The sequence below is a fragment of the Mustela nigripes genome, chromosome 3, assembly GCF_022355385.1.
Source record: "Mustela nigripes isolate SB6536 chromosome 3, MUSNIG.SB6536, whole genome shotgun sequence".
Classification (NCBI taxonomy): domain Eukaryota; kingdom Metazoa; phylum Chordata; class Mammalia; order Carnivora; family Mustelidae; genus Mustela; species Mustela nigripes.
In genome coordinates this window covers 106859041-106874886 of record NC_081559.1, presented here as the reverse complement: position 1 = coordinate 106874886, position 15846 = coordinate 106859041, and the positions used below count along the sequence as shown (strand labels likewise).

At 36.8% G+C, this 15846-nt stretch overlaps 1 protein-coding gene across 1 annotated transcript in view; it reads right to left on the bottom strand.

Annotated features, from left to right (window-relative positions):
* The window catches only part of CNTNAP5 (contactin associated protein family member 5), an 831640-nt gene that overhangs the window by 654301 nt on the left and 161493 nt on the right, over positions 1 to 15846 (bottom strand). Inside the window, exon 2 of the mRNA XM_059394484.1 lies at positions 4449 to 4553. Coding sequence (XP_059250467.1) covers positions 4449 to 4553 — 105 coding nt within the window. The remainder of the gene's footprint in view (positions 1 to 4448; positions 4554 to 15846) is intronic.

The window sequence follows — 15846 nt, the reverse complement described above, 5'->3', positions numbered from 1 at the left end:
GTTGTTACAGGAGAAAAAAGTCATTACCATACTAACATTTCCAAACTAAACAAAAATTAATTTTCTCAACTTTCAGATTTCTATATTTAGAAAATTCATGACAACAATCTATTCTTAATAATATTAACATAACTTATATTTTATTATAATGCATGCTATATATTTATATATTCTGTATAAGTAGTATATGTGTGTGCATATGTACACATACATATTACTATATTTGTGTATATGCATATATGCATATATATATCTTAATACATGGGGTTCTGTGTGCGTGCATCTCCAACCTTGCATTTGCATATATTCATCTCTTTCTCTATATCTGACTCGGTGTATATGTGTGTGAGTGAGTGTGTGTTTGTGTGTATATAACTGTATGCATCTATATTGGCTCTCTATCCTATTTATATATATATATATGTATGCATGCATATTATTTATGTTATATATAAGGATAATGACATCAATATTATCACTAACAAAAATGGTAGCTATTAATTACTTATATGCTAATTTACATTATCCATGTAAACTCTTTATAAATAGGATTTGTGCCTGTTTTTACCACTATGTGCTACAGTTCTAACAGAGTGCTTAGTGCATAGTAGGTGCTCAATAAATATTAATAGAAAAAATTTTGTTCTTTGTAAATTCATTCAACTTATCAGTTTGGAACTCTTATATTTTAGAATCAACTGGAAATCTTGTGTTTATTTACTTCATCAATATCCACCTTTGGGCCCCATTTCTGACAATTAATTCAGAATATCTGAGGAACGAGCTCAGGCAGTGTTACTTATAAACCTATCCAGGTGATTCAAATATATAGCTCGTGGATGAGAACCAGTGATTGAACCTCTCCTTGAAGCTGTGTTAAATTCCCCCTGAGGGCAATGGTTGTTACAGGAGAAAAAAGTCATTACCATACTAACATTTCCAAACTAAACAAAAATCTATTGTTAATAAATCTAGTGATAAGTGAATAGGATCGTTATAATAAACTGGAGGAGAGAGAACTGTGCTAGGTCAATATCTGTTCACTAGGGGACAAGCTGGCATATGATCAGACTCACAGCTTCCCCAGAAACTGCCCAGGTGCTACTAGGCAGTAATGACTTTTTGCCACTGCAGAGTTGGATGAGATTGGGACAAACTCTGGCCCTGGATGTCCCATTCGAAACATATATAAGATCTTCTGAGCTGTGTTGCCTCATGAACTGGCAAGTAGACCTCCGTACTCCCCTCCAGCTCTCTACCCTGCAGGGAGAAGTATCTTTTGAATGTGAAAGTCTTCCTCAATGTGCATATAATGTGTCAAGGCAAGCATTCCACTTTACAGATAAAGAACTAAGGTCAAGAGCAGAGAGGTGACATGTGATCACAGAGCTTGTAAGTAAATGCAGGAGACAGCATTCGAACTCTGGATAATTTGTTTCCAAGTCTCCTTCTAACATATTTTTTTAAACTAAATAAGTTCCTTTAAAAAAAATTATTTATTTATTTGACAGACAGAGATCACAAGTAGGCAGAGAGGCAGGCAGAGAGAGAGGAGGGGGCTGGCTCCTCACTAAGCCTGATGTGGGACTCGATTCCAGGATCCTGGGATCATGACCTGAACTGAAGGCAGAGGCTTTAACCCACTTAGCCACCCAGGTGCCCCTCTAATATTATTTTTTTACATTTTTTTTATTGTGTTATGTTAGTCACCATAAAATACCTCATTAGTTTTTGATGGGTGTTCCAAGATTCATCATTTATGTACAACACCCAGTGCTCCATGCAATATATACCCTCCTTAATACCCACTACCAGGCTCACCCATCCCCCACCCCCTCTCCTTATGAACCCTCAGTTTGTTTCTCAGAGTCCACGGTCTCTCATGGTTCATCTCCCCCTCTGATTTCCCTTAATTCACTTTTCCTTTCCTTCTCCTCATGTCCTCCATGTTATTCCTCATGTTCCACAAGTAAGTGAAATCATATGATAATTAATTCTCTCTGCTTGACTTATTTCACTTAGCATACTCTCCTCCAGTTCATCATAATTAGCCATCAGGGAAATTCAGATCAAAGCCACATTGAGATGCCCCCTTACACCAGTTAGAAAGGCAAAGAATAACAAGGCAGGAAACAACAAATGCTGGAGAGGATGTGGAGAAACCCTCTTATATCGTTGGTGAGAATGCAAGTTGGTGCAGCGCAGCCACTTCGGAAAACAGTGTGGAGATTCCTCAAAAAATTAAAAATAGACCTACCCTATGACCCGGCAATTGCACTAATATAGCCCTTTTAAACCTTTGTTAGTGAGCCAATTAGCTCATGGGGTGATTAGGAGCTAAACCTATGTTTTGAATGACTTGGATTTGAATCAAAGCATCTCCCCTTTGTAACTGTGTGATTTTAAGCAAGTTATACAACTTTTCTGAGCCTCAGGAACCCTATCTGAAATTATAAGGTAATACTACTTATCTTACAGTATCTTTCTGAAGAAAAAAATACCTTAATATAGGTGAAATGCTTTATGAAATTCTTGTTAGTACACAATTGTTATTAATATTTTCCTGCTGGGTCATTGGTTATTTATTCTTTTTTTCCTTTAGAATAGCATACTTGGGGAACCTGAGTGGCTCAGTGGGTTGAGCCTCTGTTTTCAGCTCATGTCATGATCTCAGGGTCTTGGGATCAAGCCCCACATTGGGCTCTCTGCTCAATAGGGAACCACCTTCTCTCTCTCTCTGCCTGCCTACTTGTGATCTCTCTCTGTCAAATAAATAAAATCTTAAAAAAAAATAGAATGGAATTCTGTTTTAAAATTTATTTACTTTTTTAATTTAAATTCAATTTAATTAACATGTAGTGTATTATCAGTTTTAGGGGTAGAATTTAGTGATTCAGCGGTTGCATATAACACCTTACATTACATGCCCTTCTTAATGCCCCTCATCCAGTTACCCCATCCACACCCACCTCCCCTCCAACAACCCTCGATTTGTTTTCTTAGTTAAGAGGCTCTTACAGTATTCTTAAAACTCCTTTCTTTTTTTTTTAATTTTTAAATATTATTTACTTATTTATTTGATAGAGAGAGAAAGAGAGAGAGATCACAAGTAGGCAGAGAAGCAAGCAGAGAGAGAGGGGGAAGCAGGCTCCTGACCGAGCAAAGAGCCTGATGTGGGGCTCGATCCCAGGATCCTTAAAATATGACCAGAGCCGAAGGTAGAGGCTTAACTACCTGAGCCACCCAGGAGCTCCCTTAAACTCCTTCCTTAACTAGACCATATAACTTGCTAACATAAATTACTGATCCCATTATAACAGAATACCTATAAAATATAGTACAAAAGAGATACCAAATACACAAACAAAAACTACAAATCATTCTTATGAATAATGAAAATTCAAAATTATAAATTAAAATGTCAACAAGTTAAAACAATAAAATTTGACAAGTTAAATCATTCTGCACATTATATCCATAACAAACACAATCACCAATTATAACTTATTCGAGAAAGCAAATATGGGCCAATATTTGAAATTTTACTAATATGATATGCCTCATATTATCAATGAGAAGATATAATTAGGAATAATTAATATGAACTCTAACAGATCAGAATACCTCTTGAAGTTGCATGTACATTTTTTCTCAACTTGAGAGTTTATAATGTTCTCTAGTGAGATAAAAACATATAAATATTACCAAGATGTTAATAATCTTTAAAAAATAAAAAAATAAATTTTAACAATCTTTAAAAATTAAAAAAATCAATTACATAGCTATATGTGTGTGTATTTAAATGAACATATATATCATAAAAATTAACCAAATCTGACTAAAATATATCTATGTAGATACCCAACATTATGTTAAAGACATTTCGCCTTAGAGATCAGTTAAGTGTTTCCTACTATTACTTCCATCATACATGGTAAAGATACACACCCAACACATAACCACAGTTATCTCTAGCTGGTAAGCTTGCAAGTTATTTGCATTTTTTTGCTTTTATTTAGTAGTACTACATATTTTTTAAATTAGTGACATTCATTTTATTCTAAAATTTGAAGTTATTGAAGGGACTATATCAGTAGATTTAAATCATGTTTATTATAAACATGCTTCAGTAATAATATATTTTGGTAGCTCTTTATGTTAGATATATGAAATATAAAAAGAAAGCTATTAAAAAAAACCCTTAATTTCACCAAGGCCTCTCATAATAATTAAGAATAGTGTGGGTTGGGGAGATAGAACTGGCATAGTTTGTTATCTATTATGCACAGAGAAACAGGGTTTAATTCCACCTTAACCCTCTCTTCCCGTTCTTCTTCTGAAAATGCTCTTGGACATGATCCCAGTGAAGGAAACTGCTCTCTGTCTTCCATTTCCTCACATTGTGCTTATTCAGCACTTGCCTTTAGCGTTTCAGTCACCTTACTCACCAACTCTTCGGTTGAGTTGAGCTGGGCTGTGAGTACCCGTGAGGTCTGAGGAACTGGAAAAAGCCATTGGAGAGAGCAGGGATGCTAATGGGTCATCACAGTTGTCTATAAAGATAAGAAAGAAAGCAAGCAAATTCCATTAGCAAGATATAGCCTGTCAAGAGAGGATTGATGGCATTAGCCATTATCATTTACTAACTACTGCTCTGAACAAGGACAGTATGACTCATTTCCATGTGCTATTTCATTGACTCCTCACAGTCTTGAAACACAGGTAAAAATTTCATTCACAGTTGGAGACATTGACTTTCAGAGATTTTAAGAAGTTTCTCCAAGGTCACAACACCAGAAAATGCTGTGGCCAGAAATCTCACTGATTTGTCTATCATCTGCTCCTTTAATCAACCACTTGAACAAAGCCTCAAGTTATGGCTATTGAGCTTATTCTAGAAGGAAGGGGACTACTGAAGGGAAGATAAAATTGTTTACTTGCTCTCACATCTTCAATCCCTGAGGAGTCCTGCCATAGATGTATCTAGATGGATAGAATGATTTAGAATGTCTCATTCCTAGCTGTGCGAAAATGTTTGGAAAATGAAAGACTAATTCTAATAATTAATTTCTTTCTATCCACAAAGTGAAGGAGAATAGCCCCCAAACTTGTACAACCTTGAGTCTGATATTTACTTCAGAAACAACCCTTCCTTCCTACCCTGATGTGACAGATAGGCTTTCTAAACTTTTTTTGATGCTGTCCAAATGTGGAACAGGGTGGGACCATGGGGAGATGTGATCTTGGCAACACAGACCTGTTCTTCCAGATTGACCATGCAATCTTGTGCAGAGGACCCTGTTCTCCAAAGAGCAAACTGGCTGTATAAATGTTCTGTGATCATTCATTTGTTTGCATTTTACACTAAATGGCACACACTTTGCAGGACTTAGCAAATAATCTGATACATAGTAAGCCTTCAATAAAGGTTTGTTGGGAGAAATGGGTGGTCGTGGGAGAAAGGAAGGGAGGAAGGGAGGGAGAAAGGACAGAATTAGTTCCCACAACAGTACCAACATGTTTTCCCTATTTTTCCATTCTGTACACAATTGGCTTTTCAGAACACTGCAAAATGATGCCATCGAATCTAGACATACTCATTCAAACATGACTTTATGTCATTTAATTTGAAGGGAAACTTCGTGTAGTAAAGGTTCTCAAAAAAAGCGAGTCTTTTTTTTTTTTTTTAAATGTACATTGGATAGGAGTGTTTGTTTATCTAGAAAATTCTTAGAGAGGACTATTTCATCTAACTCCAGGAAAATTAATGAGAAACATAAGGATTAAATTTTTGTTTGTTAAATGTGTTAAAAAAAAAATCAACTGGCAAAGTGTATTTTGAGTTTTTCCCCAAACACAAATGTTTGAAAAATATTTTGAGGTACTTGACAAACACAAAACAGAGCCAGATCTTCACTAAGGAGGAATGACATAAAAATCACAGCAAGGATACCTCTGCAGTTCTGGTCATTCTGCAAATAGAAAGCAGAACTCAGGGCTGCTTTATTCCAGGCACAAGATGCAGGTGCAGGGAGGTGCATACACACTTCCAATATGTTAATTTAGAAGCGCAGATTGGTTACACTATTTATATATTAGCAAACAATTTTGATGTGATGCAAATCTTACATTTGCCTATACTTATCTCATTATCAGAAAACATTAGGTAAATACAGGAAACTGAATTCAGTGGAACTGACCCCCCACGGAAATACAGTACACCCGTACACATGCACACATCAAATACCACACAACATCATACTTCACAGCTATGCTATGAGCCACACTTGTCTGCAACTGTAGTTAAACCATCCTCCAATTTCAGGTAACACTCCTCTCACTACTTCTCAATAGCTAAGAACCCTTCTGACACCCACTTCCACAAGCAAATTGAAGATTTTTTAAAGTGCCATGTTTATACATTTATGCATTTAAGTATTCCTTAAACATACAGCATGTACAATGCCATGTTACCATTTTTATTGGGTCCTTAGGATTTTTCAATATGTTGACAATGACATGTTTGAGTTTTGTGCCCCAACCCCATGTTTCCCTTAAAGTAGGAATAGAAGTGATTTAACCATTTCAATTTAATTCAGTCCAAAAAATATTTATAAGGACATACTTTATTCTTGAACTTGAGCAAGCATTAGAGAGAGAGTTGAGTAAAATTGAATCTTAGACCTCACAGAGCTCAGTGACCATTGTAAATAGAAAGAGTAAATGATAATAGATAGATAGATAGATAGATAGATAGATAGATGGATGATAGATAAAACTGATGAGAAAGTTTAAGCGTATTTCACCAAGGTTACACCCAAGCCAAATGGGGACCCAACTATTTAGACATCCAGGCAACTGATCTGCTCTGTCTCCTCCAGCCATATGCAGTCTCCTCTTTCACAAACTGCTGGCCTCAAGGAGAGGTTAGCTTCCAAAGCTTCCTGGCCTTGTGACCCCAACTGCCATTTTCCCCAATGGCCATTTCCTCTTCTGAATTGTACCTTCCTTGTATCTCAGTTTGTGGGGTCAGTGTTTACACTTGGAAGATTAGCAACCTTTATCATAAACACTCTTTGCTAAAGGGAAGGTCCAGAGGAGATTGTTCAGGATTCCTCTCATCATAGACCTTGTGCATTGCAAAAGTGACTTTTAGAGAACATGGCTGAAATTTTGTTCTATTCTTAAAAATGAAAATAATGGGAAAATTTCAAATCAGAAAGGAAGAAAGACCTCTCCTCCACAGCCAGTACATAGCTCCTTTTGCCTCCTTTATTTCACCTAAATTGAGAATAGACCAGGCCTCTAATCAAATTAACCCTGGTCACTGGGAATTAAGAATTTTTCCATGTAGCCATTCTAATTCCAAAAGTGTGTATTATTTTTAGACATGTGTCCTATTCTTAAAGCAGAAGAGAAATGATCTAGCATACATGAGAACAGTGTATATATGTTTTAATACATGATTTGGGGCAGTCGGGGATAGTGGAAATTATCAGGAAGGCTAGAGCTAAGAGTTTGTCATTCTAGTTTGGTTTCTTCTCTTGATTTGATGACTCCAGTTAATAAATTCAAATATACTAAAACATCAACTTCTTTGTCTGCAAAATCAAGAGAGTCATCTCTGACATATCTAGCCAGAGCACCATCTTAGAACAAACAGAAAGAGAAGATATGGGAAAATATGGGAGAAACACCCTTTAAAGGATAAAGCATAGAATGAAATCAGGAAGCACTATATGAATTGTCTGTAATATTTGCAGTAATCAAAAACAACCATTTCAACAATTTTATTTCTGAGACATTGTATGTCACAATACCTGCTCAATAATTGATGTCACCAATAACTCTTTTGCACTAAACGTTGACAAAGGGCCAGATGAGAAGGAGAATATGAAATGGAGGGGGAAAGAGGGTGTTAAACAGTCACCAGAGAGTGAGAACAACATTGCACAGGGCAGTCCTCCCGGATCTCTGTGGATCGGCAGCCTTGCGGAGCCTGGGCCAACATCACACCAAACACATGGATGGGAAAGAAAGAAACAAAGCACCATCTGCTCCACCATTCCTGCAGGCTTTAAATAAGCAAACCCGTGTTGTCATTACATTTTAGGCACCACTCACATCTCTGCTTTCTGACAGTGTGTCTGCACACTGCTAAATCTATCAGTCAGTTCCTCCAAAAGTATGGTGGATGTTTATCTGTATTTACATGAGGAGAGAGGAGAGGGTGAATAAACCCAGGTGGGCAAAGAGATGTTTGAAGTTTGGGGAAAATATAGCAAAGGACTAAAGTCAGACTTTGAAGAGAACACACAACCTGAGATAGACCTTCATAATTTTACTAGAATATCATTTTTCACACTTAATTGATGCATTGGCATAGTAGAATATTTTTAAAACAAAACTCTGAAAAATCCCATGGATGGGGCTTATCTTTAAAAGATTTTTTTACAGGGGTGCCTGAGTGGCTCAGTTGTTTCAGTGTCAGACTCTTGGTTTTGGCTCAGGTTCTAATCTCAGGGTCCTGAGATTGAGCCCCACGTTGGGCTCCATGCCTAGTGACAAGGCTGCTTGATATTCTCTCTCCCTCTTCCCCTCCCACACTTGCTCACATGCTCTCTCTCAAATAAATAAGTAAATCTTTAAAAAATATTTTTTTGCAAAAAGGAAATAAAGTTAAAAAGATATTATTAAAAAATGTAAACCCTTACTCATGTTTGATTTGTTAATTCATTTTCCTCAGCAGATGATTTCATTTCCATCTTTACCTTTTTCCTTTACGACATTAAGGTCACTTTCTACTCTACCCGATGCCCAGGCAGATAAAAATCCATGCTTATGTGTATGATGGAAAGTTACTCAACTCTTTCCAATCAGTAACTGCTGAACAACACTATTCTTATCTGTAAGTGACTTAGCCCTACATTCATAGACTAAGAGGATACCAAAACCCAAGGAACCTATGAAGTGGTGAAATTCAAGCCCTTCACTTTACAAATGAGGACTTCAGGAATTGGAGAGATGACAAGGCTGTTAAGGATTATTCAGTTCACTGATGGACTAACCTAGACAAAAGCTCAGGTCTCCTTACTCATAAATGGTGACTGCTAGCTCAAAGTTACCTGCTACATCTGCGTAAGTCCAGCGATCATTATTATATTGTGTTCTATAACATTCGTTTAAAGAATAACTTTCTTTGTGCAAAAGGAAGGCCAGAGTTGCATCTTCTGGATAACAGAAAAAAACAGTAAAGAATAGCATAGGATTTTCAAAAGAATTTGAATGTCTTCTCTATTTTTTCTTGTCTTTTCAGTTCAACAACTTTAACATCAAGAAGAAAAGAAAACATAAAGGAAGGATTAAAAAAAAAGAACAGATAAACAAAAGTGATATGTTTCCTTATGAATATATGTGTGGCTCCTCAAGTTAAGCATTTTGTTTGATATTTTCAGTCTGAAGAAGTGGGGATTATTTGTTCCTTAGTATGTATGTACGGTTACATACTAAAGGTCTTCTATCACGCTAATTAAAAGGTAAAGGCAAACAAGAGAATTCTGAGTAAATATGATATTTACACAGCTTTTTAAAAATTATCATGGACTCTTTAAGATGATTCTACTTTAAGTAACACGTTTTGTTACCAACATATATTTTTATTCATTATTATTAAAATACCAATAGAGTAACAGATGGCCCAGAAGTCAAATTGTGAGTATCATCTTGATTACCACAGTAAATTGTCTGTATATGGGGATTTGGAGCTTAAAAGATTCACTTGTATTTATAGGTGAGATAAAATTCCTCTTAGCGTTTCACACTTAATGGCCTACTTTGTTTAAAAGACATAAAGCACATATTTTGTGTAGTGCCTACAATGGTGCTTAGAAGTGACAACTCGTGCTTTTAGCTTCATTTATTTTTCCCCTTGTTACCTATAATTTCACTTAGTAAACAACAAAAATAAATACTCTAATATTACTCTTAAACCTAACCCTGTCCCCATTTTCCACCATGAAATCCTAAAAGATAAATTGCTTTATAATGAACAGAACAAGAAACATGGCTCTCTAAAATAGAAGAAGTTTAGATAGATGAAAAGAAATTTAAACCTTCTCTCTCCTGACATCCATCTCCAACTTAATATAGTCTCTGCCTTTTGACTACCTGCTGAATAAACATGGTTGTGCTCTTTGTTGTAGGAAGACAAAATTAAAGTCAAAGGCAAAGACCCTGAACTCAAGAAACCAAGCATCTACTTTGCATTGAACGATAATCCACATGTATTTTTAAGAAGCTCTTTATGTTTATGAAAAATTCCATGTAAAAAAAACTTTAATTTGGGATCCAGGAATCCTGGGCACTCTTCTACCTTCGATATTTCCAGTTTTACCTCTCTGTATTTCAGATTCCTCAAATGTAAATTGCAAGGGTTATCACTCATTTGTTCAATCAACAAGCCTTAACTGAGCACATTCTAGACATCTGAGGGTCTGTCGGGCCTCAAAACTAATAAAGGCAATTAAAGCAAATTCCTCAAACATGGTGGAGATGGGCACTTCACTTGCTATGTTGTGCTGGTGATTGGTGATGGATGGGGTGCAGCAGGCTGCAAGAGTTTCTAGAAGAAAGGCTAGTCCTGTCCAGGGATTGACAAGAGAGCTCTCGGGTATTTTTCCAGCTTTAAAAGCAATTCTATTCACAATCTTGTGTTAGATTTGGTATGGAGGTACTGTCTTTCAATTATAAGTGGTTTGCTGAGATAGTAAACAACAAGTATTGGAGAGGATGTGGAGAAAGAGGAACCCTCTTACATTGTTGGTGGGAATGCAAGTTGGTGCAGCCACTTTGGAAAACTGTGAAGATTCCTTAAGAAATTAAAAATAGAGCTACTCTATGACCCTGCAATTGTACTACTGGGTATTTACTCTAAAGATACAGAGGTAGTGAAAAAAAGGCCCATCTGTACCCCAATGTTCATAGCAGCAATGGCCACAGTCGCCAAACTATGGAAAGAACCAAGATGCCCTTCAACAGAAGAATGGATAAAGAAGATATTATCCATATATATTAGGGAATATTATGCCTCCATCAGAAAGGATGAATACCCATCTTTTGTATCAACATGGATGGGACTGGAGGAGATTATGCTAAGTGAAATAAGTAAAGCAGAGAGTCAATTATTATTTGGTTTCACTTACTTGTGGAGCATCAGGAATAACATGGAGGACATTAGGGGAAGGAAAGGAAAAGTGAATTGGAGGAAATCGGAGGGGGAGACGAACCATGAGAGACTGTGGACTCTGAGAAATAAACTGAGGGTTTGCGAGGGGAGGGGTGCGGGGGCTATGTGAGCCTGGTGGTGGCTATTAAGGAGGGTACATATTGCACGGAGCACTGGGTGTGGTGCATGAACAATGCATCTTGGAACACTAAAAAATAAAATTAAATTAAAAAAAACAAATGGCTTACTAGGACTACATCATAAATAAACGACCAAGTATAACAGCAAAGCAGTGGGAGCTGTCTGTCTTGCACAGCTGTCTGTCTAGGTTGTCAGCAAGAGGAAAACCATCATTTGTACTGTGTGGTTGAGGCAGCTACAAGGGTTGTAATCCATTTCACACTCTAGTCAATATCTATGCTGGGCTTTGAACCAAGGTTGGTATGATTCTTTGCATATGGCCTATTTGAAAATTGACTTCCAATCCCTAAAAATGACAGCAGGAATGTCTCCTAGATGGACATGGGTGAGTCTTCCATTTGACTGTCTTGTGTGAGTTTGGCCCTTCTTGGATTTTCAGAATGTGCCCACATGACTGTTACATAATTAGCCTAAACTCAAAATATGCCTAAAAATATGTTTTTCTAAGTTGTTTTCTTCACATACTACTCCATTTCACCCCCAGACCTCCACTAATGGATTTTTTTTTTTTTTTTTTTGATTCTCAGGTTAGGAATATTGACTATCTTATTTTTCTATTCTAACCTTAAATATAATTTATCAATGACTTAATATAAACTGAAGAAATTTTTTTTAAGAATTTATTTATTTATTTGACAGAGACACAGCAAGAGAGGGAACACAAGCAGGGGGAGTGGGAGAGGGAGAAACAGGCTTCCCGCTAAGTAGGGAGCTCGGTGTGGGGCTCATCTCAGGACCCTGGGATCATGACCTAACCTGAAGGCAGATGCTTAACCAGCTGAGCCACCCAAGTGCCCCTAACTGAAGAAATGTATCCTAATTCCTTCATGTGTGAGTCACAGGATATATATACTAATTGTGGGGTGATTAAAGCATACAAAGCTCCTGGTAGAGCAAGGATATTATTCTACTCCAGCACTTAATGTCCAGTACTACATATATGTTCAATAAATATGTGTTGAATAAACAGTTGAAAGAAAGGTCTCTCAGATTTGTACTCAATTTTTTTTTCCCTTTCGTTTGTCCACTACTTAATCCCATATCAGGCTTTTTGAACACCATGTGACACTTTTGGTAACCACCTTGTCAGTTTACCACTTGTGTCTATCCTCATTCAATCAACAGTTGTGAACCCCATGTTTCTCTCACCAAGACCTAATAGTATGTGAGCCTTAAATTTGGCTTCCAGAGGTGACATCACAAAAATGAAGGAACAAAGAGAGAGTTGTGTGCATATATGAGGTCTCAGTTGACCATAAGGTCAGAGCATCATTGAAGGGGTCACAGGCTGGTCAAAGACTCAGAAACTGGAGTCAGTCACCAGAGTCAGGAGTAAGGAACCTGTTGTTGAGATTAGCTTTGATCAGAGACCAAGAACCATAACCCCCAAAAGCATCACTTGTGGTGCCTAAATACAAATACGCTGAAGTTTTTAAACTCTTAAGATTATGAATGCTCATTCATAGAGGAGCTGGATTAGTTAGAAGACAGTAAGTCTTTGATGGGTAAAAAAGACATGAATCATAAATAAAAAGGACTGGAAATTGCTGGAATACAAGAAATTGAGATTCGTGACAAGATTATTTTTAAAAGCAAATGATAAAGAAAAGCCAATATTTGAAATAATTAAATTTTATCTATTAAATTAAATTCCAAATCTAACTTTGCTTCTATGTACCCTTGTTCCTTTCTTCCTATCTGCAACTATCAACACTCCTCATAGAACACAATTCTCAGCATTACACACAACTCGCAACATGCACATACACACACATCATTGCAAAGTACAGTGTCAGTCAGGTTTGGGATTTATTTTTTTTAAGCAAAGCTAAAAAAATGAATGAATGGGATATATAGAAGGAAGAAGATTATGAAAATGGGAAAATAAGATCACAGGTTTAAAGAATTAAAAGTACAGATTATGTCTTTTTACTTTTAAAAGTGAATTGTTTAAAGGATTATGCATGGAGTATTAAGATGAAAGAATGGAGACAACTGAAGAATTATAAAGATAGTGTTTCTGCCAATTCAGTGTTAATCAGAGCTGAGAATTTCTGTTCTGGAGCTGTGGTCTTCTACAGAGATACCTATTCTTTCTTTGAATATAATGAAGCTAAACTTCCAATAGCTACTCAAGTTCTTGCATCAAGTAGTTCTAAATTACAATGAAAATTCTGGTTCTCTGGAAACCCTGATTTTAAAGGGCAGATCAATCAATCCTTAGATATTTATAAAAACCTCTTTGTTTTTAATAGGCATAGGCACAGTTTCTAAAGGAAACACTAACATCTCTGTATCATCAATTTGCTCATTGGAATCGAGGGAAAAGGCCTGATTAAAAAGATAGGCTTGGGTTGGAAACTAGCCAGTTGGCTGACAGCACAACCCAATGAGGTCAACGCCAACCATTTATGAGTGGATGGGATAAACATGTAATGATAATGTGAACAAATATTGATCGTTATTGGTCTTTAGATGAAAAAATAATGACAGCCCAGAGACAGAAGCAGTTGTCTTTCAAGATCATAATCTGGCTCTGTATGTGTGTGTATGTGTGTGCGTTTTCTTTCTGGACCAGTTAGAGACTGTAGTATATTTGGAAAGAGCCCAGACATTGGATTCCAGCCCAGTCTGAATTCAGATTCTGACTCTGCAGCTTACTAATTATATGTCCTTTGGGATGTTATTTAATCTCAGTCTTCTCTGTGTATAATGGGGATAATAAGTGTACATAGGCTTTTTATGAGAACAAAAAAAAGACAATTTATGTAAAATATTTAACCCAGTGGTTGGCACATGTCTAGATATGTGTTCATTCCTTCACTTGCTGTCACTCTTTCTACTTTAAATTCAAGCTCACCCTTTCCAGTTGCAGTCATTACATTTGAAAAATGACATTTTTGTACACTTTATTATATATTTCAGACTTTTCCCATCCAGATGGTTTTAACACTATTTCTTCATCAGCATTTCAGGGTTCTTAATATAATTCTGTACCAAGAGCTATTCTGTTTATGCATTACTTGTGCTCTAAGACTAGACCCAGTACTCTTTCTAAGTTTTATCATCTTTTTTTTTTTTTTTCCTTTAATGCATTCAATAGCAGTTCTTAAGCACAATGTGCCAAGGATCATGCTGTCTGGTCCATTATACTGGTGAGTCTTTTTTTTTTTCTTTTTAAGATTTTACTTATTTATTTGTAATTGAGAGACATAGAAAGCATGAGCAAGGCGAGGGGCAGAGGAAGAAGTAGGCTCCCCACTGAGCAGGGCTCAATCCCTGACCCCCAGAATCAGGACTTGAACTGATAGCAGGTGGCAGACACTTAACCAACTGAGCCACCCAGGTGCCTATATACCGGTGAGTCTTTGTAAGAGGAATATGAAGCACAGCTCTTACACAACATTACAAAGAATGAAGCTGTAGAATATGTTTGGATTTCTTTCTAGTCCTTATATTTGGTGTATTTTTTTAAAAGATTTTATTTATTTATTTGACACAGAGAGAGAGGTCACAAGTAAGGCAGAGCAGCAGGCAGAGATAGAGGGGGAAGCTCCCTGCTAAGCAGGGAGCCTGATGCGGGACTTGATCCCAGGACCCTGAGATCATGACCTGAACCGAAGGCAGAGGCTTAACCCACTGAGCCACCCAGGCACCCCTATTGTATTTTTTTAAAATTAGACATTAAAAAATGGTCCTGCTACGTTTGTGCTTTTAGTTCAGAAGCTTAAAAAGCTGAGAAACATTGCTCTAGGCAAGAAAGTCTCCCCAGTTTGTATTCTGGAAAGTTTGTTCTGGTTTCAGTATAGAAAATGGAGCATGTTATGTGTGCATGTCCACAGCAAGCACTACCGAGCAGTGAGGGAAAAGGACAGGGAGAACCAAGTAAGGCCTATGGAAATAGTAAAGTGATAATGAAGGCCTGAACTAAAACAATGGCAACTGGAATGGAGAAAAGGTAAGAAAATTGAGGTATATATATCACTTAAGAATCATCGTTGCTTGGTGCATTGAAAGGGAGGTAAAAATAAAAGATAGTTTAAAGGTTTTGTCTCAATGACTATATATTTTGTCATTTTAGAGACCTGGAAACTTACAGATCAGTTTCTAAAATTAACAAATTTAATCTTGATGAAATCCCAATAGTTCATTTTTGCCTTTGCTTCCCTTGCCCTTGGCGTTGTTCAAGATCAAAAGCTTTTGCATAGCAAAGGAAACAGTTAACAAAATCAAAAGACAACTGACAGAATGGGAGAAGATATTTGCAAATGACATATCAGATAAAGGACTAGTGTCCAGAATCTATAAAGAACTTAGCAAACTCAACACCCAAAGAACAAATAATCCAATCAAGAAATGGGCAGAGGACATGAGCAGACATTTCTGCAAAGAAGACATCCAGATGGCCAACAGACACATGA